The 27,706-nt window shown below is 39.6% G+C and overlaps 2 protein-coding genes across 3 annotated transcripts in view; both read right to left on the bottom strand.

The window, feature by feature from the left end:
• kcnk10a (potassium channel, subfamily K, member 10a) overlaps positions 1–27,706 on the bottom strand; it is a 62,836-nt gene that overhangs the window by 1,048 nt on the left and 34,082 nt on the right. The window contains exons 3-6 of the mRNA XM_030722317.1: positions 24,172–24,289; positions 19,799–19,959; positions 19,395–19,587; positions 271–413 (exon numbers count right to left, since the gene is read on the bottom strand). Coding sequence (XP_030578177.1) covers positions 271–413; positions 19,395–19,587; positions 19,799–19,959; positions 24,172–24,289 — 615 coding nt within the window. The remainder of the gene's footprint in view (positions 1–270; positions 414–19,394; positions 19,588–19,798; positions 19,960–24,171; positions 24,290–27,706) is intronic.
• LOC115774887 (uncharacterized) lies at positions 6,513–15,378 on the bottom strand. 2 transcript variants are annotated; one of them, XM_030722359.1, is made up of 7 exons: positions 15,185–15,378; positions 14,336–14,369; positions 12,900–12,976; positions 10,559–11,532; positions 9,725–9,877; positions 8,869–8,961; positions 6,513–7,606 (listed from the first exon to the last, which is right to left on the bottom strand). In XM_030722359.1, exons 4-7 carry the CDS (start codon positions 10,700–10,702, stop codon positions 7,286–7,288), a joined length of 711 nt encoding a protein of 236 aa, XP_030578219.1. In that variant the 5' UTR covers positions 10,703–11,532; positions 12,900–12,976; positions 14,336–14,369; positions 15,185–15,378; the 3' UTR covers positions 6,513–7,285. The 2 variants fall into 2 exon arrangements, with proteins under 2 accessions (XP_030578219.1, XP_030578220.1); XM_030722360.1 differs by lacking the exon at positions 15,185–15,378 and adding an exon at positions 15,052–15,159.

Raw genomic sequence — 27,706 nt, 5'->3', positions numbered from 1 at the left:
CTTTGAGTATTTGGAACACAATACAAATTAAATTACATTTTAATTCCAAACAGAGGGTGTTCTCACAAACTAAATATGCTACCAGTCAAAAATTTGTTGAACTGTGAGGATGAATAACTTGTGAAAGGATTAGCAAGGCATTGCACAAGAGGCAAAATTTGACAATTTATACAGAGAATGAACAGCTGTATAGTAAAATGATAACTGGATATAGTGATAAGTCAGTAAATGGCAATCCTGTGGTACCCTGAATATGATGGGAAATCATACCTCTTCTTTCGTCTTTTTGGACAGCACCCTCAGCCAGTCACCGATCATGTTCAACACTGCAGCAAAATAGGCCAGGCCACCCAAGATCCAGAACCACACTAGTGGCCTGTACCACTTTCGGTACTCAATTCTCCGATCGCCACCTGATTAAAAAAAAAAGAAGAAGAAAAAAAGCTACACTCCTGGACCACACAAGCTCCAGCAAAAACTTTGTCTCCCTGTTAAATCCAGAACTGAATTTAAAATCCTTCTCCTCACCTACAAGGTCTTGAATAATCAGGCTCCATATTATCTCATAGTCCATCTCATGACCTCATAGTCCCATATCACCCCAACAGAGCACTTCTCTCTCAGACTGCTGGCTTACTTGTGGTTCCTAGGATACTTAAGAGTAGAATGGGAGGCAGAGCCTTCAGCTTTCAGGCGCCTCTTCTGTGGAACCAGCTTCCAGCTTGGATTCAGGAGACAGACACCCTCTCTATGTTTAAGATTAGGCTTAAAACTTTCCTTTATGATAAAGCTTATAGTTAGGGCTGGATCAGGTGACCCTGAACCTCCCTTAGTTATGCTGCAATAGGCCTAGGCTGCTGGGGGGGGGGTTCCCATAATGCACTGAGCATTTCTTTTCATTCACCTCTTTTTACTCTGTTTATACTCCACTCTGCATTTAATCATTAGTTATTATTAATCTCTGGCTCTCTCCCCCCTCAGCAGATGACCCCCCCTCCCTGAGCCTGGTTCTGCTGGAGGTTTCTTCCTGTTAAAGGGAGTTTTTCCTTCTCACTGTCACCAAGTGCTGCTCATAGGGGGTCGTTTTGACTGTTGGGTTTTCTCTGTATTATTGTAGGGTCTTTACTTTACAGTATAAAGCTCCTGGAAGTGACTGTTTATTGTGACTTAGTACTACATAAATAAAATTGAATTGAACTGAATAAACATAACTGGCAAACATTCATTATGGCTACACTTTGCTACTGCTACTTTTTTCTTTATTAGGAAATTACAATAGCATTGCCGTGTGGCCTTCATCCATCACATATCTGTCCTCAGTGGAAAATAAAGATTTAAACCTGGGGCTGAGCTCAACCTTTGCACAAACATATAATGTATAATGTAAAATATGTTGAATTACAAGTGTGCAGAAGATGATGTGCATATTTTTTTTTACAAAGATGTGGTCATTTTAAATTCAAATTGATCTCTGCTGTCCTTGATGTAACCTCTTAGGAACCATGAAATCACAACCACGTGGCACCAGTCCAACTTCAGCAACACATCTTGGACAGATGCAATACCTGATTTTAAAAAAACAACAACTTTAAAATGAATTAGGACAAAGAAGCTTTAAATTTCCAGTTTCTCAGATGCCACTGAGCAGTTATTACCTTTAAAATAATCTCTCTTCTTCCCCGCCTGTTCTGTGCTTCTCCATCTCTGAATCTCACAGATGTTTTTTTCCTTCTAAAGCAACTGTACCTTTATCTAGCTGACATACTCTGACAAACTGCACAACACTTGTGTTTGCTGATATTTTTTGAGCTTTTAGAAACATTGAAAATACCTGCCACACATAAAACATTAATGCTTTATACTAACTAAATGCTGAAGTACTGTGACCACAACTTCATTAACATCGGCATCAAAAATGCTGCTCCATATCGTTCCGACCCACTTTAAAGTATAGTGCCTTTTGCCTTTTTCATCTTGATGTCTTTTCCATCAGTCATGTCTGACAGGCACCAATAATGGCTACACCATTAGCATTGTCTTTTGTATGTTATTGTTTCCTCCGCTTAGGTTCAAATCAATTTGATGTCTAAAGGAGCACAGTAAAGCAAGTAATGAAAAATAATCTTACCTCCCCTGAACATAAAGTAATGAGTAATGAGCCTGTATTGAAAATGTAAGGAGCACAAAGTAGATATGTTTGTGTTAACATGTAGGGAGTAAAATTAAAATGTTGTCAAAAAATAAATCTCAAGTAAAGTACAAATACCTAAAAAAAAAATCTACTTATTTACAGTAATAAAGTATTTTTACTTCATTACTCCCCCCTCTGCCCTTTTCTCACTCTGAAAAGCTGCTTGGTTGTGGCTGGAGGCCTAGCTCTTTTAACTAGTGATGATACTCCACACAAAAGTTGGGTAATATTGAAACAGAACTTTATTTTTGTGATTCCACCATTCCGTTAAATTTTATTTATATGATTCCAACTATAAGCTTGATCACAAAGTAAAGTTTTAAGCCTAATCTTAAAAATAGAGAGGGTGTCTTTCAAGATAAGATGGGGCCTGATTATTCAAGACCTTGTATGTGAGGAGAAGAATTTTAAATTCTATTCTAGATTTAACAGGGAGCCAATGAAGAGAAGCCAATATGGGAGAAATCTGCTCTCTCTTTCTAGTCCCTGTCAGTACTCTAGCTGCAGCATTTTGGATCAGCTGAAGGCTTTTCAGGGAGCTTTTAGGACAGCCTGATAATAATGAATTACAATAGTCCAGCCTAGAAGTAATAAATGCATGAATGAGCTTTTCAGCATCACTCTGAGAAAGGATGTTTCTAATTTTAGAAATATTGCACAAATGCAAAAAAGCGGTCCTACATATTTGTTTAATATGTGCATTGAAGGACATATCCTGGTCAAAAATGACTCCAAGATTTCTCACAGTGTTACTGGAGGCCAAAGTAATGCCATCCAGAGTAAGTATCTGGTTAGACACCATGTTTCTAAGATTTGTGGGGCCGAGTACAAGAACTTCAGTTTGATCTGAATTTAGAAGCAGGAAATTAGAGGTCATCCAGGCCTTAATGTCTTTAAGACATTCCTGCAGTTTAACTAATTGATGTGTGTCATCTGGCTTCATTGATAGGTAAAGCTGAGTATCATCTGCATAACAATGAAAATTGATGCAGTGCTTTCTAATAATACTGCCTAAGGGAAGCATGTATAATGTAAATAAAACTGGTCCTAGCACAGAACCCTGTGGAACTCCATAATTAACCTTAGTGTGTGAAGAAGACTCCCCATTTACATGAACAAATTGGAGTCTATGAGATAAATATGATTCAAACCACTGCAGTGCAGTACCTTTAATACCTATGCCATGTGTTAGGGATTATTTTTTACTCAGTGAATAAAGGACAGATGTTTAAAGGTAAACTCCAGTAAATTAATTAATAAACAGTGGATCAACTAAATAATAAAAAATTTAATAATACATTAGACAGAGAGCAACAGATCAGAAAGTACTAACTTCTCTCTTTCAGTGCATCTTATCTTGAGGCTTGGCCAGAGAACGTACAATTAGAACATCACCAACGTCACCATGTTCTGTCATTAATCTGGACAAGATTTCTCTCTATTGATTAAATTGGAACATCAGGAAGAAGATGTGCTTATGACTGAGAGGAATCTGGGTCATGAAAAACCAGCTTGAACAAGACTGAATGACGAAGGTCAACTCATAGCACCCAGAGATTGTTCATGTTTAGATAACAAGCTGTATAAAAATGTTAGACAGGAACACAGGCTCAGAGAGAGAGAGAGAGCACACTCTTACTCTGGGTCCCCACATGGCCATGTGTGTATTTTTTCTGATTCTTTACTACATTAGATGTCTTACTTTTTTAATTAAATTGTTTTAGGTGTCTTCCTTCATTAAAAACCCTGATTAACTGTCACATGCTCTAATCTCTGTAATAAAATGTTATGGTCAACAGTATCAAAGCTGCACTGAGGTCCAACAGGACAAGAACAGAGATGAGTCCACTGTCAGAGGCTCTAAGAAGATCATTTGTAACCTTCACCAATGCTGTTTCTGTACTGTGATGAATTCTGAAACCTGACTGAAACTCTTCAAATAAACCGTTCCTCTGCAGATGATCAGTTAGCTGTTTTACAACTACTCTTTCAAGAATCTTTGAGAGAAAAGGAAGGTTGGAGATTGGCCTATAATTAGCTAAGACAGCTGGGTCAGTGATGGCTTTTTAAGTAGAGGTTTAATTGCTGTCACCTTGAAGGTCTGTGGTACATAGCCAACTAATAAAGACTGATTGATCATATTTAAGATCAAAGCATTAATTAATGGTAAATGGACTAGCTCTTATATAGCGCTTTTCTACTCAATCAGAGCACTCAAAGCGCTTACACAACACGTTTTACATTTACCCATGCACTCACATTCATACAAGCACTTCCATGTTTCTACTAAGCTAAGTGCTTTTAATTAACTAACATTCACACACATTCATACTCCGACAGGACGGTCGGAGAGCAACTTGGGGTTACCGTATTTTCCGGAGTATAAGTCGCACTTTTTTTCATAGTTTGGCTGGGGGTGCGACCTATACTCCGGAGCAACGTATATGTGACATTTATAACACATGAACCAAAATACTCCAGCCACTTGACATCTCCGTGAACTGCAGCTTTAAGGCAGTCTTGCGTAACCTGTGGGCGCAGTGGATGATGGATGGAGAGCACAGCTTAACGGCAACTGGGAGAATGCGCCACCCAACTTTCCTGGAAGTCATTGGATGGATCAAGAAAACATGGGCTTCAGTGACAAACCATCCTGTTGGGATTCAGAAAGGCTGGAATAATTGGAACTGCAGCTGACGACGAGTCTGACTAACGCGACACAGAAGAGGAAGCGGCGCTTCGTCTACGGAGTGTACGGAATTGTTTAGAAGTGACACCGAGGATGAAGAATTCAATGGATTGATGGTTTGGTTAACTTGTTAGTATGTTCTTTATGCTATGGTTATCTGAATAACTTAATGTTACGTTAACATATTGTAGCGATTCTCTTAGTTTAGAGAGCGTGTTGATGTTGTGGGATTTCGGACTGTTCGGGAGGTTCGTGAAGGCAGCATGGAGAGAGAGAAAAAGACCGAGAGCTTGCCTGTGTGTGTGTTGCTGTTCCGCTGTTGTAGTTGTGGTTGGCGTGGCTGTGGCCTACAGCAGCCGTTTTTCTGTTAATAAAGACGACCTTTGTTGTGAATATCGCCGACTTTGGAAGTGTGTTTACAACGTTACAATACCGAACACGTGTTCGTTGTGCGTCATGTAGCTGAATGTGCTACGTTAGCATAACGTAGGCGTAACCGTGTGCGTCCTGTTCTTTAATCCATTATTATTTTAAATTGCCGTTCAAGATGGAATTTGTGCTCTGAGTCTCGGATTCTATCAACCCCCCCCCCCCTTCCTTCCAAAAAAGTGCGACTTATAGTCCAGTGCGACCTATATATGTTTTTTCTTCTTTATTATGCATTTTTTGGCTGGTGCGACCTATACTCCGGAGCGACGTATAGTCCGAAAAATACGGTAAGTATCTTGCCCAAGGATACATTGGCATGTAGCCTGGAGTAGCCAGGAATCGAACTGCTGACCTTCCAATCAGTGACCTGCTCTACCTACTGAGCTACAGCCACCCCGGAAAGACTTCTTTGAACAGTCTAGTAGGAATGGGATCTAATAAACATGTTGCTGGTTTGGAGGAAGTAACTATTGAAGTTAACTCTGAAAGATCAACTGGAGCAAAAGAGTCTAAACAAATACCAGCAGTGCTGAAAGCAGCCGAACATGAAGAATAATCTTTGAGATGGTTATGAATCATTTCTTCTCTAATGGTTAAAATTTTATTTGTGAAGAAAATCATGAAGTCATTAAAGTGAAAGGAATACTCGGCTCTACAGAGCTCTGACTCTTTGTCAGCCTGCACTCTTAACCCAAATTAGTTGAGTTTACTAGAAAATCGCGTGGAAACTCGTTGCCTTAAACCATTCTAGTTTTTACACAAAGATGAAACTAAACATGTTTAGTAGTCTTTACTAAAATTGATTAGCTCATATAAATTTCTTCCTATTTATGAGAGCTAATCCATTTTAGTAAATACTACTAAACATGTTTGATACATTGTACTAAGGTTCTAAGTTAACACAACTAAACATGTTTAGTTTCATCTTTGTGTAAAAACTAGAATGGTTTAAGGCAACGAGTTTCCACGCGATTTTCTAGTAAACTCAACTAATTTGGATTAAGAGTGAAAATTACTTTTAAGCTAAACTGTAAAGCAAATAAGCAATTTAACATTTAAAGCTATTTATATTTTGTTAATATGATTAATAACATTTCCTCTTACCCTCTTCCTATTACCCTTTTTATGTTCAAGTTGTATTGAATGTAACACTAAATTGTAAAGAGAATAAATCAAATACATTTCAATATTCCAATATTTTATTTTTTGCAGAATACTTACGCAAAAAGACAATTTTAACTATAGTTTGTCATCATGCTTTTCACAAGTATAAAAAAGTATCAAAACAGTAGCCATTCAAAAAAAAGTTTGCCATCCAAAAGGCAAGTAAAAATAGGCATATGTGCTTGAACTCAATTCTAACATGTTTAGAGGAGGAATACAAATGCAGCAGCATTCAACAAAAATATTTGCATCCTTTTGGAAAAACTGGACACCTTAAAATAGGACACAATCTCCAACTTGGAAAATGCACAGATCAACTATGTTTAAGGGAAAATTTTGCATGTTTTATGTAAATGTACAGTCTGTGTTGTTAGTAAATGTAATCAACTGAAGCAATAAATTCCTGTGCTGCTATTGACTGAAAAAACCTGTAAAATAAGCGGTAATGTTGCTGTTGAGGAGGAATTACATTATTTTGAATTTACTGCTTCAAATGACTACATTTACCATCAACACAAACTGGACATTTATATGAAAAGTGCTGAATTTTCCTTTAACTGTATCAACTAAATATTACTATGGAGCCCTGAGCATACACGTCTAAATCCTGTTTTGTAGAGTACAAGTGGCCTGACATTGATGTGTCTTATAACACTGTAAACTGAACATTACAAACTTTCTTAAGAAATAAAAGTTGAGGCAGTACTGCTGCACTGAACTGCATTAGATAATGCAGATGGAGTTGATAAAGTTGCTCAAGTATATTTTCAACCCCCTGACTGTTCACTGACAACAACACACAAGACATTTCTTTACATCGCAAGCTGGTTTTTCAATGTTTGTAACTTTGGTTTTAGTTCAACGTGGCCCAGCTCAAGAAATATCTGTTGGATGAACTGGAACGTGAACTTCATAGAAATGGGGTAACTGAGATGCATTGCATATGCAAGTCCAAAGAGAAGACACATAGCTTTTGGCAGGTCTTGAATGTTGTCCATCACCACTTCTCCCTCAATGACAATTTTTAGTGAGGCTGGACTGAGATGCAGGGAGGATGAGGGCACAGCACCTTCAGGTTGAACGAGGAGGATCCCAATGTCAATGTTGCAGAAAGAGTCATCGTCATCTGAGTCCTTTATAAATGACAAGAGCACAACAATGATATTTCAGTGACATCAATAATTGATAAAAAGAAATAACTTCCACAATCAAATTGAAATTTCTGTCATATCATCTGTTTTATCATACTATGCAGCCCTAGTTTCCTAGTGTAAATGTTGAATGAGTTGGAGCTCCACAAAAGAACATCTATCTAGCATCTTCATGTGCTAGTGCTAAGTGGAACAATACCTTATCCTTTGAATTATTTAAAACTATGCTCACAAGTTTTCTTTAATCACTGGAACTGCCATCTGTTTTCCCACGTCTGTCTGTCTATGCCCAAATCCTGACATGAACCCAACACAGCATAGCATAAGATATAAATTAAGATAAAAAAAAAACTATCCCTTTAAAGTGGGTTGCATGAGGTGCTTACAGATGCATCAGCATATTTACCTACAGTAGATGGTGGTCAGCCTTTCCCCACTTTGGAGAAGCAGCAGGTGGATCAATGTAGGTAGATAAGCAATTACTGCTGCAGCTTGTATTTTTAGATAAGTCAAAAAATTTATATCAGTTTTAGTGGACGCATACTATTTTCAGCATCTCAAACTGCTGTCCAACGGACCTATCTGACTAGAAAATTAAGTTACAGCACTCTCTTCATGCCAACCAAATGCCATAGGAAAAATTAGTAATTTTACCTCATAGAACACAAGAGTTGTTAGTCTAGCATGTCCTTGATCCTTAAATGTGTACTACTGTGTGAGTTTAGTGAACTCAAACCAACCAAATAATAACACAATCGAACAGACTGAGGCAGCAGTAGAAGAGCCGTTCCTCTGTTCAGCAAAGTAAACAGATTTTGTCTATGAAGTTTGGCAGGAGAAATCTTTATACAACTTATATAAAAGTAATTTTATGTCAGAGGTCTGACTGACAGTAATGCAGTGAAAATATTCTATGTATAGTGTACATTTCACTGATCTAGATTTTTTAGGTGGCTAAAATAATGTTGTTAGAAACACTGATCACAGCAGTATATTGCTTAGTTTCCTACACCAGTACCTCTGCTGCTTTTCCAAACAGGGGCCATGTCAAATGGCACTTAATGCAAGTAATACACTGACTTTGGATAAATAGGTCATACAACACAGCTGCAAAACATTATTGCAAAGTAAATATTAAAGAATTTAAAGTATTTCAAAGACCCATGAGAACCATGTATAAGAGTGAAAATTCAAGATTGAGTTGTTATTGTTCCTTTAGGTAGTCTTTAAGTAAAATTACTTACAAAGGCTGGTTTGTAGAAGTCTGTGGGGTTGTCACCAAGGATAACAGGAAGTCCTCTGAGCACCAGTGTTCGAATATCAGTTGGCTCTGCAGTCTTTTGGGCAGTAAAATGACAAAAATAAGCAAGTAACTAAGCACAATTGATTGTATTAAACAATATAAAGTCCCCACACCTTCTTAAGCATCGTTATTACGAATGTACAATATATCGGCATTAACATCGGTATCAGCCAATATTAGTCATTTGTTAACATGTGAGTATTGGTCCGATAAATAAAACTGGGTCAATATTAACAACCCATATCTATTTCCATCTTCTTGACGGGCAGGGGAGGAGGTTGGTCATGTGGTATTTGTTTGGTCATGTGACAGCGATGCAGCGCAAGATTGTGAGGAGTTCATCTGAAGCAGAGAATCAATGTCAGCGGTGGGATTGTTTTGTTTTTTCCAAGGTGTCGAAAGGGTAGTGAAATATATATATTGTATACATTATCAGTTATCTGCCATAACAGCAATATTAATATCGGGTATCGATATCATCCCACATTTTAATATCAGTGCATCCCTAATGGTAATCAAGGACTTTTGAAGGCACATTCCCTAAAATTTAAGAAATACATGGCTCATGGTTAATTAACCCACTGTTACAACACTGAGAAGAACTAGCAGGTTTTACTGAAGTTCTCTGAAGGTTTTAGTGAAGTTCAGAAACTCAGCCTTGTTTTTCCATCCCTAAATTCAAAATCTTTTAATCATTTCAACAATCTATGGGAAGCATGAAAATGAACACAGTTGGACTTAAAGCCAAGTCATTACATGAGCTGTTGCACACAATGCAAGTGCATAATAGGACCAACCTTTGTTTGTTGGGAAAGCTGTGTCAACATTTGGCCAATGTTCCCTCTCTTGGATCGAAAAATCTCGATAAGACGAGGACTGTGCCGATCAATGCTCTCATAGAATTCCTGTTTGAGATTCTTGCCAACAATCCTGTTGAACTCCATGCATACCTGCAAAATACAGAAAATGCTCCAATATTACATCTTTACAGCTAATAACTGAAGGTGGAAGCACCAGAGTGAGGCCAGCAATAAAAATTGCACAGGTGTGGACATGGTCAGCTGTAAAACACAAAGCCCCCTTCAACTCACTCACTTTACACTTTAAATTTGGGGATATTTCAGTTATTCTAGTCAAACGTCTTTGACAAAAACTTTGTACCGCGCACAACACAGGAGTTGCTTTTCTACTGCCCTGATTGTTTGTGGTATTGTGTTACTTTTGTGTAGCAGACCATTGCTACATATAAACAGACTATTAATATTTTGCGTCAAATTATATATTTTTGTTGGCAAGTAACCTTTTAATAAGCAGGATAGCGTACTGTGAACAGGGAATTAATAGATGATAAACCTCTTCAGAATAATCTGAAATCAGAGTTCTGCATCAGGGTGTTGGGATTGATTTCACAATAATGACTAACTCAATATACAATATTCCTTACCAAAAAAGATAAAGGCAGCTGTAGATAGCAACTCCCATGTCCTGCATGGTAAAATTACTTTTTTTGCTGACAGTGGGAATGGCTAACAGATAAATATTTTTAGGTTTTATAAAGGCAGTTTCCTAAGAGAAACACAGACACATATTTAAAAAAAAGTTCTCATTATCTTAATCATGAATGAACTAACCTGATCTTCTGTGAAAAGAGCAGGCCAACGTTCCACCATCTCACATACAGCAGGTTCTGACTCCACCACCTCTTTTCTTCTCAATGCAAATGTCAGATCCATCTTCTCTTTCACAAGCTGTCCATTTGGTGTTCTCTTCTGCATTTCATTAACCAAGTCTTTGTGGGCACCCTCAAGGGCTACCTGATTAAATCCCTCTGGAAAGTTGGGTAAGAAGTTGATCTCGCCTTTCTTGATGTTCTTGTTGGCTGGTTCTCCTTCAGTTGAATGCCCTCCTCATTTCCCTGCATTTACTGCTACATCAAGGCACCCTGATCTTCTGCGCTTTGTTCTGTAATTAGCCATTTTAAATTTTAGACTATTTTTCCAGCCACTACAGCGACTGGTTGAGCCTCGCTCCTGGAGAGAGGGGTGCTTGCTTATGAGGGCTTGTGCAACACTTTCAAACTGAGCATTATTTGGGTATGCTGTGCAACTATACATGCTCTCTGCCAATCTTTCAAGAATCTCATGTTTCAGCTCTTTTGTTACTTTCAGGTGCGTACCATCACGAAGAAACTGATGATCTGCTTGCCTAAGTCTATATGCTACATCAACAGAAAAATCTGGGATATCAAAACAATCTGGCCACTGTTTCTGTCGCTCCTGCGAGGATGTAGAGAGGATCTCTGTATCTGCTACACTGGGTGTGCCACTCAAGATTTCTTCAGATGTTGAGACAGATACCAACTCAAGTAGAGGGATGACCTTGACTGTTGGTTTTTCAGGAAGATCTTCGATATCTGTCAGATTGCACACTTCATAATTGAATTCAGGATCTTGGTACTGGAGACTGAAGTTAAAATTAAGTCCCAGTGATCTTTAAGCTTGCCTATCAAATCCTCCACTGTAGTGGGTCTCGTATTCAGAACAACCTTTCTTATATCCGTCTCTGTGAAAATTACTCTCAAGGTCATCTTCTGGTGTGCTGCCATCTTGGAAATAAAAAAAATAGCTTATTAGAAATATATACACAAAGACATAGATATTCAGTTTAACATAAGGCTTATCAAAAAAGATACAAAATTACCAATTAGGCTTACATTTAGACTCTATCTAGAGCAATGCTAGGACTGACAACACTTGTGGTTTCTCAACACAGAATATAACGAGTGAGTGTCACTACTGAATTTTCTCCAAATCTGTATGCTGACAGAGGGAAAACATCATTCAGCTCTTTTAGTTCCACCACACATAAAGAGGGATTTGTGCTGCCACAGAGTTCAAATGATCTGACATGTTCATGGTACCATGCCATCATTGTATTGCAGACAAACAAGATCTCTGTGTTTATTGCCACAATCTGCTTGATCTGTTTGAAATTTGGGGAGGCCTGAACATGAACCAACAGAGTATCATATCAGCATAATATCTAATTCCATCTACAGAGACTGATGATGCAACCATAACCTTTGTAAGTTGGGGTACTCTATTGCAGAAAACTTGTTGGACATTCTCGGGGAAAGATGTGATCAGTGCTGTGGTAACCTTGTCCAGCTCAACTGAGGGCTTGAAAAACGAACTTGTGTCCAAACAGTAAGCCATCATTTTCTGATGCTTTACAGCCAGTGTAAGTGCCACATGTCTGAAGTTGTGTGCATTACGAATGACCCGCTTGAAGAATTTATGTTTTCCCTCGAAACGCATTGTCCAGACATCTGACAGTGGGCCAAATGCCTTAATCATCTCAGGATAATGCTCAATGAAGTGGTGTTTTGGACGCAATTTGAAATTTGGGAATGTAGTTTGCAACAGTTCTCTGTGTTCTGACACTTTGCATTCAAAGAAATGTATAGACTCTTCAGTGTGCCTTGTTGCTACAGCCAATTCAACAATATCTTTAAGGAGCATCAGAACGTTCCAGGCATCGTCCCCCTTCAGGCACTTTATGGCCAATGAGAAGTGGGAGCAACCTGATTAGAGCCCAGTTCTCATGGCCATTTCCACCTATGGTCCCTTTGGTAGAGAAGCCTTGGGCAATAGGCTGAGGCTGGTCAGTTTTGTCATGAAAAGCATATGCAAAAGATGTGATAGCATGGTTCAGTGTTTCTAATGTGAAATATTTCTTAGAAATCAGTTCTGAAATGCAGAGTGATAACTCAACAGGAACAACCCCTTCAAAAAAGTCGTGTAGGATGTCAGGGGGATAGCCATGAACAACATGAAAGTGCTCCAGACTGTCAGTTAGTACACATCGTCCCTTTACACCATACTGTTTTGCCAAAGTGGGATCCTGCTGTACCTCCTGTACCTGTTTGTTGTGAATGTCTGCAGTTCGGGGTTCAAAAGAGCCTGAGCTTACCTCCTTGTCTTGGATCTCACTCATCGTTGCCATGCAGAACCTGCAGAACTTGTCCACTCCAAAGCTCTCAAAGAATCCTGCAAAAGAATGAGCAGCCAAGTTATCAGCAGCCACATACAACACTGTGCCTTTGACACATGCTCCCAACTTCTCAACATTTAGGCCATCTTGCTCCAAAGAAACCAGATCCTGATCAGAGGATGAAGAGTTTTAGCATAGCCATATTCTTTTACATCAGAGGCTTTACATAAAAGAGCCAAGTTGAATGGACTGGAGTGTGGACCTATATTTTGATGGCACATTGGCAAGCACCCAATACACTGCACTCATTTTATGTTTTTTCTTAGATGTCCCGAATGGATTAGACACTTCAAAATCATCTGTGTAAAGTCCAACAGCGATTCTGAATTCCTCGCTGTTAAGGGGCCATTTTCTTTACAGTACAAACCATCTCTGTATGTACTGTACTCATGTGGCACATGTTTTTGTACTGGAAGAGCTTTATCTAAAATGTCTGCCCTGTTCAACATTTTCTGTAACATGGCATTTATAGGAACATATACAGCACTAGATTTCTTTTCCCTGGCAATAAAGTACTCAACTGGCATAACCACATCAAAGTTTTTGTTTACATATGCTGCTCTCCTTTTAGAGGTTGATAAGGAGCCACCCTTGCCACAATACTTTAGTATGATATTGCTCTCTGAGGCAGCCCTGACTACTTGTTTCACAGTTGAATCATCTACATCTGTGTGTAGCTTCAAAATGTCCTTGACTGAATTGTGCAGCAGTGGTTGGGACAGTTCACGTAAATGTAGGAGCTGTTGTATAACTTCATCGATAGAACTTTGTGGAATGTGGAGGATGGTTTGCATCTTTAAAAAAAGAGCAGCTAGGTTGTGCTCCAACTGTTTCCCAAGATCATGATGCTCTTCATCGCTGGACTCTTCGCTGCCTTCTAAATCAACAGTGTTGTTTGGGGGCCCAGGTTCCTCTTCTGCCACTTCATTGGTTTCACTACCAGACACTATTTCTGGTTTGAACATCTTCCAATTGCCTGTTCTGTGCTGTTTACTTCTGTGTGCATTGAATGTGGAGTACACAGTAGTATTAAAGTTACACCCATTATATGGACAGTGGACTCTGTGATTAACTTTTAAATGTGTACTCCGCAAGTGAGTGATAAAAACTGCCTCTGTGCAAGCAGCAGAAAAATCACAGGACTGACAGTGAAAGGTCAGTGTTTCACACAGTTGTGCATCTTGGTCTTTCTGGTGAATTTTGGATAAGTGGACCCTAAGTGCACTGATGGACTTAAATGTGCATAAACACTCTTGGTGTAAGCAAGGAAATGAATGGTACAGTTCTGGTGTAGCTTCCATGTTTTAGCCTGTAATGTTTTAAGAGGTAACCCCTTTTCTCTGATGTAAACTCACAGTATTTGCACTTCCACTGCATCTTCACACGGACCTGTAAGAACAAAAAATAATAAAGATTTTAGCACACTTGTCCACAACCATGTCATCAGCGATCAAGGAAATATGGTACTTTTAAATACTGTCTCCCTTTGAAATTTCTGTTCTCAGCCTGAAAATTTTGTTTTCCCGTTTCACATTAGAGTTAAAATATTGCCGAATGAGTTAGGCTTACCCTTCTGTCTGCAGACAACTGACAGGTTTAATAACGTTTCTAACTTGTTGTCAGTTCTGTATTTTAAGAGTCTGCAGAGGTGAAGAAGAACAACTGGCGATAACCTCAGCTTCAGCTCTTTAGTCATACAAGATTTCAACCTTTGTGTCCGACCATTACATTTCAGTACATACGAAACCGTATAGAAAAAAACGTGTACTATGTTAACACAAGCACATGCTGTTACGAACGATGTGAAACGCTAAGCTAACGATAGCATTTAGCTGTCTTGACACTACTGGAGCGGCTTTTTCAATTAAAAAAAATTACTCTCAGAGACAGGATACACTCGGCTTAAACTTGGTGTAGTAAAGGTTTATTTCAGCAAACTACATCTCTCCTAAAGTAACTGTCCGTTATAAACTGAGACTCGTCAGTACGCTAACACTAAGCCAATGCTAACATTCGCGCTCGCCACTCCACTCGCGATATTTAACTTCGATTCCAAAACCCCTCACTTTACCTTTACAAAGTGTTGATAATGGTGGCAGTAGGCTGTAACTATAATTTTCAGTTATAGCTGCACATGGAACTCAGCTATCTTTTAAGCAAAGAAATAGCTAGTATTATTTAAAATAGTTATTCTTCACACTTACCAGTCAGGAGCCGTTGAACTTGCCACGGTGCATGTTGCAGCAGTTTGAATATGCCCCGCCCCTTCACTTCAAAAACATAATATCTTTAGTAATCTCTGCTTAACAAGTTCATTACACTCTATATTTGTGTAGAAACGTACAGTTAACTAATTTGATTTAGTAATGGGACAACATTTTTACCAAAGACGAAAGAATAAGTAATGATTACTAAAACGTTTAATTACAATTAATATCTGGGTTAAGAGTGTGGCTACAGTGCTGAAAACAAACCTGGGGTTGTTCTTATTTTCTTCAATCAGTGATGAATATTAAGATGTCTTAGCTTTATGGAGAACTATTTTAATAGAGCAGCAGGCTGTTTTTCCAGGCTAAATGAACATCTTAGGAATTACATCCTCAATGTTAGTTACAGGACTTTCAGAAAGACATCTACTTTAATGGTATGGAGTCCCCACTGCTGTGAAATCACTTATTGTAAATTTCTCTTTATTAAGAAATGATCAGACAGAAGGTGGTTTTCAGGGAATACAGTTAAATCTTTAATTTCTATGCCTTATGTCAGAATAAAATCCAGAGTGTGATTAAAGTGGTGGGTGGGCTCATTTATATTTAAAAGAATAATAAATTAAATGCAGTGTTGAGGTTGTCATTTTCAGGTTGGCTGGAGAGGACTCATGGGCATATCAACCACTAGGCTTGCTGGTTGCTGGTGTCTCTAGCTTCAAGTTTCTTAACAGAGTTGCTAGTAACTAGAGTTTGTTTCTTGGTGGGTGTGTCGATGAGGGGTGAAAAATGATTTGAAACGTGAACGGGTTGGTGGTGTACGAGGGCTTCTGTTTAGGGCTACGTTTCCTCCTCATAGTCATCCAGACAGCCTGATTTCCCTGCTGCTTGGGATGGTCTGCTGGGCGAGAGCCAATGGCGTCTAAGCTATGTTGGTCCAAACCGACTACAGGAGCCTGACTAACTACAAGATTTTCCAGAATGCAGAGTTGAGTCTCCAGTTCACTGAGCCTGGCCTCCAAAGCTACAGAAAGGCTACATTTATTACAAGTGCCGTTACTGCTAAAAGAGGCAGAGGAGTAACTAAACCTGTGACACACACAGCAGGAAGGTTCAGGAGGGACATGCTGTTTGTGACTCCGTACAGATAATAGCTAATAGCTATGCTACGCTAAGAAACACTAAAGAAACACTAAGTGAATACTGTGAATATAATTTGCAGGTGATTCAGCAGAGAGTGTGCTTTGACTAAAGCACATGAAGATTACACTATGAAATAAGTCATCTAGAGATTTAGAATTGATTAAGCTACACAAAAACACCACTGTGGTCTGTAACAGGAACAGGAAGTGATACAATACCACAATGAGAGCCAACACCAAGAAATATGAACCTTAATTCTCAATTTGATGAGAATGTGCCTTCCTGGACTGACTGATCCAACATCCAACATGATCCAACAAAAAAACAGTTTCTATCCACAGGCCATCAGGCTACTGAACCACTGACTGATTACCAAACTGTGATTACCTGCCTTTCTTTCATCTGTATATATCTGTATATATTGCACTTGCTTTATTATTTATTTATTTTTATTTTCTACTTTTACTTTCCTAAGATACTAGTTCTTAAATTTTATTTTAACTTAGTTGCTTATTTCAATTGTTTGTAAAGCAGTCGCAAGTAAGAATTTCATTGCTCAGCATAACCACAGTGTTTTGCGGTGTACATGACAATAAACTTCTTGAATCTTGAATCTTGAATAACTGAAACATTTCAATCAGAAAGGCTTTTGATTTTTATGAACCCATTCTCACAAGTTTCTGATCACATCTTGTATGCATAAAAGCAGAAAAGACTTGATTTATGTATTTATACATTAATAGAAAAGCAATTCATTGCACAGATGCAAACTATGCACTATAGGTACATGGTGACTGTTTTAAACTATTATTCAAAAAGCTTGATTAATTATTGACTAATTTCTAACCTTCCCTTTATTTAAAAACAGTTCAATTTGCAGAGGAGTTGTTTATCTGAATGAGTTTCAGTCAGGATTTAAACTTCATCATAGCACAGAAAGAGCACTAGTCAAGGCTACTAATTATATTCTTATGACCTCTGACAGTGTACTTGTCTGTCTGCTTGTCCTGTTAGACCTCAGTGCAGCATTCCATACGTTCAATAACAACATTTTAATGCAGTTACTACAGCATATTCTACTGTTGGTACATCTAATAGACTCCAATTTATGCATGTAAATGGGGAGCCTTCTTCTTCACACAAAGAAGCTAATCATAGAGTTCCACAGGGTTCTGTGCTAGGACCACAGCCTTCTACATTAGATACAGTTATTATAAAACATAGCATACACTTTCATTGCTATGCAGATGATACCCAGTTTTATTTATCTATCAAATCAAGTTAAACTAAATGCATGTTTTAAAGACGTAAAAGTCTGGATGACCACTAACTTTCTGTTTCTGAATTCTAAGCTGTCAAGCTGGCCAGCAGCTCTGACAGGAATCTTGGAGATATTCGGGTCCATGATACATCCTTTGTTGCTCATTAAACAAATATGTAGGACTGCCTTCTATCATCTGTGCAATATGACTGCTAAAATTAGAAACATTCTGTCTCAGAGTGATGCTGAAAAACTAGTTTATACATTTGCATACATTACCAGGGTGTTCTAAAAGGACCCTGAAAAGCCTTCAGTTTGATTAAAATGCTGCAGCTAGAGAACTGACAGGGACTAGAAAGAGAGAGCAGATTTCTCCCATATCAGCTTCTCTTCACTGGCTTCCTGTTAAATCCTGAAATTAATTGCAATCCTTTGTCTAACATACAAAGTCCTGATCATCAGGCCCCATCCCCAGTGTATCTTAACAAAACCATAACATCATATGGGGTCTTTAACACCAGAGTGCAGACTTAGCTTCTTCTCTACTATTAAAATTAGAGTCAGACATTCCTTTTGATGAAGTTTATAGTTAAGGGCTCGATAAAGTGAACCTGAAACCTCTCTTGGTTATACTGCTTTAGGCTCCAGTTGCTGAGGAATTTCCCATAATGCACTGGGCAATCCCCCCTTTTTACTCAGTGATGTGTTTACATGCCCTTGCTACATGCTGTTTTATTTACCGTATTTTTCGGACTATACGTCGCTCCGGAGTATAGGTCGCACCAGCCAAAAAATGCATAATAAAGAAGAAAAAAACATATATAGGTCGCACTGGACTATAAGGCGCACTTTTTTGGGGGGGGGGGGGGGGGGGGGGGGGGGGGGGGGGGGTTGATAGAATCCGAGACTCAGAGCAGAAATTCCATCTTGAACGGCAATTTAAAATAATAATGGATTAAAGAACAGGACGAACACGGTTACGCCTACGTTATGCTAACGTAGCACATTCAGCTACATGACGCACAACGAACACGTGTTCGGTATGTTAACGTAACATTAAGTTATTCAGATAACCATAGCATAAAGAACATACTAACAAGTTAACCAAACCATCAATCCATTGAATTCTTCATCCTCGGTGTCACTTCTAAACAATTCCGTACACTCCGTAGACGAAGCGCCGCTTCCTCTTCTGTGTCGCGTTAGTCAGACTCGTCGTCAGCTGCAGTTCCAATTATTCCAGCCTTTCTGAATCCCAACAGGATGGTTTGTCACTGAAGCCCATGTTTTCTTGATCCATCCAATGACTTCCAGGAAAGTTGGGTGGCGCATTCTCCCAGTTGCCGTTAAGCTGTGCTCTCCATCCATCATCCACTGCGCCCACAGGTTACGCAAGACTGCCTTAAAGCTGCAGTTCACGGAGATGTCAAGTGGCTGGAGTATTTTGGTTCATGTGTTATAAATGTCACATATACGTCGCTCCGGAGTATAGGTCGCACCCCCAGCCAAACTATGAAAAAAAGTGCGACTTATACTCCGGAAAATACGGTAGTCTTCTCTCTCCCATAGTTTGTTTTGCCATTGTCTCTCTATACTCTTCTTTTTTCTTCAATTTCACCTCAACCCCCAACCACTCATGGTGCATGGCTGTCCCAAATCCAAAACTGGGTTAACTGCTCTAGACTTGTCCAAAAAAAAACCTAATTGTTGGGTGTGATGGTCTTCAGATGTTCTTAAAATAAGTTATTATTGCATTTGTAATTATAAAGTGTGACTAATGGAGAATGAATGACAAGCACTCACCTGCCACATAATCGCCTATTCCAACTGTTGTCAGTGTAATGACGACAAAATAGGTAGACTCCAGAGCTGTCCAGCCCTCAATGTGTTTGAAGATCACAGCTGGGATGGTGACAAACAAGATGCAGCCGGCCAGAATGAAGAGGAGGGTGGACGCCACCCGGATTTTAGTCTGACTGATCTGGTTTTGTTTATTCTGTGTGTGTGTGTGTGTGTGTGTGTGTGTGTGTGAGAGAGAGAGAGAGAGAGAGAGAGAGAGAGAGAGAGAGAGAGAGAGAGAGAGAGAGAGAGAGAGAGAGAGAGAGAGAGAGAGAGAGAGAGACCTACATCAGAAATGTCTAGTTGACAAGTATATAATTTCCACAAATTTATGCTGCACATAATAGAACAGTACCACTATGACTCACCCGAAACATTTTCTCCACTTTGGCAATGCTTTTGACAAATATGGTACCTAGCTGGTCCCCAACACCTGCCAGGAGAAATCCAAACAGCGGGATGCCAAATATTGCATACAGAATGCAGAAAATCTTGCCTCCCTCGGTGCTTGGGGCAATGTTACCATATCCTAGAGGAAAAAATGGGAGATAGAGGGGGGGATTATAGAACTACAGTAAGCAAAAAAAAAAAAAAAAGCTGAATTAGTGAGACATTCTACTCTGTATGCAGCTTTCAAAGAAGGTATTTTTGTGGTCTGTTACAGACTCAGAAGATTGGTGGTTTAAGCCCCAGTCCCAGATCCTCCAGTCTGATATATGAAGGACTAAATCAATAAATGAATCAAGCCCATAGTTCCATTTTTAATTCAATTTCAATTCAATTTGATATACATAACACCAAAACAGAACAACAGTTGCCTCAAGGTGCTTTATATTGTAATGTGAAGAGTCAGAGAAAACCCCAATAATCAGAACGACCCTCTATGAGCAGCACTTGGCGACAGTGGGAAGGAAAAACTCCCTTTTAACAGGAAGAAACCTCCACTCAGGGGCAGCGATCTGCAGTGACTTGTTGGGGGTGAGGTGACAGAGATAGGACAAAAGGCATGCTGTGGAAGAGAGCCAGAGATTAATAATAAATGGTAAATGGACTAGTTCTTATATAGCGCTTTTCTACTCAATCAGAGCACTCAAAGCGCTTATACAACATGTTTTTACATTCACCCATGCACTCCCATTCATACAAGCACTTCCATGTTTTGCTAAGCTAAGTGCTTTTAATTAGCTATCATTCACACACATTCATACTCCGACAGGACGGTCGGAGAGCAACTTGGGGTTAAGTATCTTGCCCAAGGATACAATGGCATGTAGCCTGGAGTAGCCAGGAATCGAACCGCTGACCTTCCGATCAGTGGGTGACCTGCTCTACCTACTGAGCTACAGCCACCCCAACATAACTAATGATTAAATGCAGAGTGGAGTATAAACACAAAGAGAGTGAAAAGAAGTGACAGAAGAAGAAACACCCAGCAGCCTAGGCCTATAGCAGCATAACTAAGGGATGGTTCAGGGTCACCTGATCCAGCCCTAACTATAAGTTGATCATAAAGGAAAGTTTTAAGCCTAATCTTAAAAATAGAGAGGGTGTCTGTCTCCTGAATCCAAGCTGGAAGCTGGTTCCACAGAAGAGGCGCCTGAAAGCTGAAGGCTCTGCCTCCCATTCTACTCTTAAGTATCCTAGGAACCACAAGTAAGCCAGCAGTCTGAGAGTGAAGTGCTCTGTTGGGGTGATATGGTACTATGAGGTCTTTGAGATAAGATGGGGCCTGATTATTCAAGACCTTGTAGGTGAGGAGAAGGATTTTAAATTCTATTCTAGATTTAACAGGGAGCCAAGTGCTCTATTGGGGTGATACAGTAAAATGCTTACAATATAAAACCCTTTGAGGAAACTGTTGTTGTGATTTGGTGCTATATAAATTGGATAGAATTGAATTGAAATAAACTGAATTGCACTGAATTGAGTGAAGTGTCTGACAGGATCGTGATATTGACGCTGGAAATTGAAGGAGTGATTTTGACTGTCGTCAGTGTGTATGCCCCAAAGGTTGGATGCCAGAAGAGAAAGAAGAATTCTGTTGGATGAAGTGCTAGAGAGTGTGCCCAGGGTGAGAGGGTGGTGATTGGAGCAAACTTCAGCGGACATGTAGGGCTATGAGAGTGGAGGAAGGTACACACAGGCAGACTACAAGTGCAATCTGAAAGCAATAGTAAACTGCAAGGTGGTGTCAGGGTTGAATGCAGCTGAGCAGCATCAGATGGTAGTCTGTAGGATGATTCTGGAAATCAAGAAGAGGAAGTGAGTGAAAGCAGAGACAGGAATGAAATGGTGGGAGCTGATAAAGGAAGAATGTTGCTCCGAGTTCAGGGAAGAGTTGAGACAGGCTCTGGGTGGTAGGGAAGAGTTACCAGATGACTGGGAGAGTACAGCATAGTGCTGAGGGAAACAGCCAAAGAGGGCATTTTTCCTTCCCACTGTCACAGTGGGCTTGCTCAGGGGGTCATCTGGTTGTTGGGGTTTTCTCTGTATTATTATACAGTTTTAACCTTACAATATAAAGCACCATAAAGTAACTGTTGTTGTATTTTGGCTCTATATAAATGCAGATGAATTGAACTGAATCTTCTGGACAGAGGAATGAGGACAAGTAGACTTGGTGGTGGATTGAGGAAGTACAGGAAAGTATTCAAAGGAAGAAGTTAGAAAAGTGGGATGAAGTGGGATAATCAGGGAAATGATGAAAGTAAACAGGAGTACTGGGAAGCAAAGATGAACAGCAAAGAGAGGTGGCAATGGCAAAGGAAAGGGATTATATTGAGTTGTATCTGAGGCTAGACACTAAGGAAGGAGAAAAGGATATGTATCGATTGGCTAGTTGGAGAGAAAAGATGTGCTGGAGGTTAGTGTGATTAAGGACAGAAATAGAAATGTATTAATGACAGAAGATAGAAGGAAACCTCTGGGAGCTAGTTAATGTAGAAAATGAGAGAGAGAAGACAGATGGAGGACAACTAGTCAATCAGGAAGTGTGGAGGATTAGTAAGGAGGAAGTGAGGGCAACTATGGAGAGAATGAAGAGTGGAAAGGCAGTTGGTCCAGATGACATACCTGTGGAGGTATGGAGATGTCTAGGAGGGCAGTAGACCTTTTAACCAGATTGTTTAATACAATCTTGGAGAGTGAGAGGATGCCTGAGGAATGGAGAAGAAGTGTACTGGTACCAATTTTCAAGAACAAGGCTGATGTGCAGAGCTGTAATAACTACACAGGGATAAAGTTGATTAGCCATACCATGAAGCTATGGGAAAGAGCTGCTGAAGCTAGGCTAAAAAGAGAGGTGACGATCAGCAAGCAGCAGTAGGACTTCATGCCAAGAAAGAGCTCTACAGATGTGGTTTGGTTTGACAGTATCGAAAAGGTCAGAAGGAGTTTCACTGTGTCCTTGTGGATCTAGAGAAAGCATACGACAGGGTACCAAGAGAGGAACTGTATGAGGGAATCAGGGGTGGCAGAGAAGTATGTGAGGCTGGCGGAGGACATGTATGAGGACAGTGAGTGGTGAGATGTGCGGTTAAACATGGGGGGCTGGGATTACATCAGTTATTGGCTGTGAACCCCATCTTGTTTGCAGTTGTAATGGACAGGTTGACAGATGAGGTCAGGCTGGAGTCTCCATGAACCATATATTTACAGATGACATTATGATCTCTTTTGAGAGTAAGGAGCAGGTGGAAGAGAGCCTGGAGAGGTGGAGGTATGCTCTGGAGAGAAGAGGAATGAAAGTCAGCAGAAGCAAGACAGAATCCATGGGTGTGAATGAGAGGGAGACAGGTGGGAAGGTGAACATACAAGGAGTAGTGATAGAAATACTTGGGGTCAACCATCCAAAGCAATGCACACAAGCAAGGTGAAGAAGAGAGGTTGGAGTGGGTGATCTGTGACAGAAGGATGAGGACTGTGACAGAGAGGTAAGGCTGAAATAATTTGGGCATGTGCAGAGGAGGGATAGTGAATATACTGGTCAAAGGATTTTGAGCTGCCAGGCAGGAGGAAAAGAGGAAGACCACAGAGAAGATTCACGGATGTAGTTAAGGAGGACATGCAGAGGGTTTGTTAGGGCGAGATGGAGGCAGGTGATGCGCTGTGGTGACCCCTAAATAAGCCGAAATAAGAAGAAGAAAAAGAAGAAGTGTAAAAGTGCTCTGAATGCTCAATAAGGTAGACAAGCACTATATAAATAGCAGTCCATTTTTACTTTCACACAGCAAATTAATTTCTCCATTTGACCACAGCAATGAGTGGCCTAAATTACTGGTGTTCAATAATTAATAGATAATAAAAGCAATTTCATTTCATTAGCTGCCATGCTTTGAGTGTTTTTCAAATGATTATAGCCAATTGCTAGTTAGAGCTGGAAATATCACCCCGTGAATATACTCTGCTAATGTTCCATCTTGCTGCAATAATGTACAGTTGTTCCTTGGGACCAGGTGACACCATGATTATCACTGACATGTATCACTGCAGATTAGAGTCTGTTAACAAAGGCGGGGAGATTTCTGCTTCATGAAAGGGTCCAAAACTGTCTGGCTGAGTGCTGAGCATTGTGAATTCAGTGTTTATTAAACTCTTTTTGCCTTCCAAATCTTCCAAATGCTTTTGAAGTCACAATCTGATAAAGTTTTGAGATGTTTCATCTCACACACAGATGATCAGAGTTCAGCCCAGCCTGCAGGGCTCTTCTACAAGCTTCAGTATCCGTCCATAGTCATAGTACCTATAGTGGTGATGACAGTTCCAGCAAAGAAGAAGGCACTACCCAGATCCCAGTGGCTTGAGTTGTAGGAGGTATCACCAACAGGATTCACTCCAGCATTCACAGCCTCCACAGAGTGCTGAGAAGATAAGCAGAGACAGATGAACATAAAAAAGCCTGATTGCATTCAGCTAGAAATGAGTCTTCACACTTCAGTAAAGAGAGAATTTGCACTACTAAAATGCAACTCCTAAAATGCTTTGTTTGCTGCTTTCATTATAAGTATAACACAGTATAACATAAAGTTAAATATCAGGGAAATTAATCCATCTAATCTGAAAGCATAAATCATCAAGAATTTTTTTTAAAAACCTTTATGTTACCAGGTAAAATGTTTGAGAACCAGTTCTCATTTACAAACATGACCTGACCAAGAGGCCCCAATAGAATCAGGCCCACGACACCTAGAATTAATTTCACCTGCTTTGACGCACATTACTGACATATAAAGGATATCACAGCAAGGCGCATAATAAATGTGCTGGTCCACTGTGTGGATATTACACTTTGCCTGTTATCAAATGGACACACATGCTTAAGTTGCTTATACGTTTTTGAAAACTTTATTTTGGGAAAGATCTGCCAAGTTTCTAAGTGTTTTGATAAGATTTGACTGGTGATTCTATCCATGTCTCAGTGACTATTGAACAAAAGGTTAAATTATATAAATCTTCCAAAAAAAAACTGAACTCATAATAACTGACCACTTCACAGATATTTTAAGATATTTACAATGCCGAGAGTAATATTAGATACATTGTATCAAAAATGATTTATAAGGAGTAGCTGTCGTAATTTTATGACATGTCATGAAGTAATAAGAATTCATACTTCATATTACTAACTATTAATTTCATCACATTACATTATTGTACGCTCTTTACCTTACAATATAAACTGCCTTGAGGTGACTGTTGTGATTTGGTGCTATATAAATAAAATTGAAATGAATCACTCATTATCAATTATTGGGTGATTGATAATCCATCCATGTAGATGCTGAAAATGACAGCCTCAACACTGCATTTAATCTATTGTTAGATTCAATTGGCTTTGCTCAAAATATAAAGGAGCCCACCCACCACTTTAATCATACTCTGGAGCTTCTGCTGACATATGGCACATAAATTAATCATTTAACTGTATTTATTGAAAGCCCCCTCCTGCCTGAGGGCCATTTACATTTACATTAATGAATTACACAGAAGTGGAGAATAAATTTCATTACAGTAGAAGTCTTTCTGAAAGTGCTGTAACTAAGTTTAAGGGTATAATTCCTTCATTATGCTCTTCAGTGTCAAGTGCCAACACAGTGAGAGCAGCTACCTAAACTCTGCTCCCACAGAGGTCAATTATAGTTCATTATGTTACATCCTCAATGCTTATGACTCTTGATACTGTGGCTCCTCTGAAAAAGAAACCTTCAAATCAGAAGTGCCTGACTCCGTGGTATAACACACAATCGCACAGCTCAAAGCATATAACCTGTAAGCTGGAGAGGGAATGGTGTCTCACTAACTTAGAAGATGCTCATTTAGCCTGGAAAAAGAGTTTGTTGCTTTGTAAAAAAAAGCCCTCCGTAAAGCTAGGACATCTTACTATTCATCATTAATTGAATAGTAAGATGTAGTAATTGAAGAGTTTCAGTCAGGTTTCAGAATTCATCACAGTACAGAAACAGCATTAGTGAAGGTTACAAATGATCTTCTTACAGCCTCTGACAGTGGACTCATCTCAGTTCTTGTCCTGTTGGACCTCAGTGCAGCTTTTGATACTGTTGATCATAACATTTTATTACAGAGATTAGAGCATACTATAGGTATTAAAGGTACTGCACTGCAGTGGTTTGAATCATATTCATCAAATAGAGTCCAGTTTGTTCATATAAATGGGGAGTCTTCTTCACACACTAAGGTTAATTATGGAGTTCCACAGGGTTCTGTGCTAGGACCAATTTTACTTACATTATACATAAATTGCATACATTTTCATTGTTTTGCAGATGATACCCAGTTTTATCTATCAATGAAGCCAGATGACACACATCAATTAATTAAACTGCAGGAATGTCTTAAAGACATTAAGGCCTGGATGACCTCTAATTTCCTGTTTCTAAATTCAGATAAAACTGAAGTTCTTGTACTCGGCCCCACAAATCTTACAAACCAGATACTTAGTCTGGATGGTATTACTTTGGCCTCCAGTAACACTGTGAGTAACTTTCTCCCATATTGGGTTCTATTTATCCTTCTCCTTCTGTCTTAAATAATTGGGCCCCATCTTATCTTAGAAATCTCATAGTACCTTTTTACCCCCAAATAACACTTTGGTCTTAGGCTGAAGGCTTACTTTTAGTTCTTGTAGGCCAGGGTATTTTAAAAGTAGGATGGGAGGCAGTGCCTCATACGCCACTTTGCATGTAATCATTAGTTGTTATTAAACTCTTGTCTCTTGTCTCTCATCTCATCTCATCCACGGTGTGTCTTTTGCCTCCCTTCCCTCACCCCAAACTGGTGATGGCTGGCACTCCCTGAGCCGGGTTCTGCCGGAGCTCTAAAAGGGAGTTGTTCCTTCCTACTGTGGCCAAGTGCTTGCTCATAGAGGGTTGTCCGTTTACTGAGGATTTCTTTCTATTATTGTAGGATCTTTTACTTACAATATACAGTTCCTTGAGGCCACTGTTGTGATTTGCTGTTATATTAATAAAATGTAATTGAATTGAACTGAAATAAAGCAAGCCTGGCTGAAGCACAACAGCGTGAAGAAGCCAGGATGGAAGACCAGTAAACAGAGAACCTCATAACCAGCGGAACAAAGGTGAAAGTAGAATTTCCACCTGTGGCGGAGAGCAAGAAAGTGGCAATGTTCAGTATGTGGGAGACAAAGACCTCAACGTTGGTACTAGTCAACGCTGTCGCCTCATCAAATCATGGAGGGTAATGAGCCAGCAGACGAGTTTTTATTGGAGTATTACAGTTCACAGTGAGGGCTGTTTCTTTATAGAACTTTTTAGACAGAGCCAGAACATGAAGGAGATTGTGGTGGTCAAAGAAGTAACTAACTGAAATGAGCTCTGCCCCTCACCCCTTTCCCTCCTACCCTCCCCAGTGGTCTTTTAGGCCTTCCCTGGTCCTCTCTTCAAAGTGTCTTAATCACAGATTCTCCAGAGCATTCTTCCCACTGATCTGATCATTGAGAGCCAGATTACTCTGGCTACACTAGTCCTGTCTCCAGAGGCATGGACTTCCGTGACAGCTTTGGAGGCTTCAATTCAATTCAATTGAATTCATGTTATATAGCACCAAAATACAACAAACAATCATCTCAGAGCACACAATCAAGCCCCCATCTCCGGCTCCACCACACATGGCTTTCATAGACGTCTTTTGGGCTGAGACGTTTGTTCTGGCGGAGCAATTGTGGGCCAAGGAGGAGTCGGTTTACAAACCGCTGAACCCGCTGTACTCCCCCCAGCTGAAGTGCAGTCTCCAGCGGT

The sequence above is a fragment of the Archocentrus centrarchus genome, chromosome 24, assembly GCF_007364275.1.
Source record: "Archocentrus centrarchus isolate MPI-CPG fArcCen1 chromosome 24, fArcCen1, whole genome shotgun sequence".
Lineage (NCBI taxonomy): Eukaryota > Metazoa > Chordata > Actinopteri > Cichliformes > Cichlidae > Archocentrus > Archocentrus centrarchus.
The sequence above is the reverse complement of the archived record's forward strand: the minus strand, read 5'-3'. Positions and strand labels throughout refer to the sequence as shown.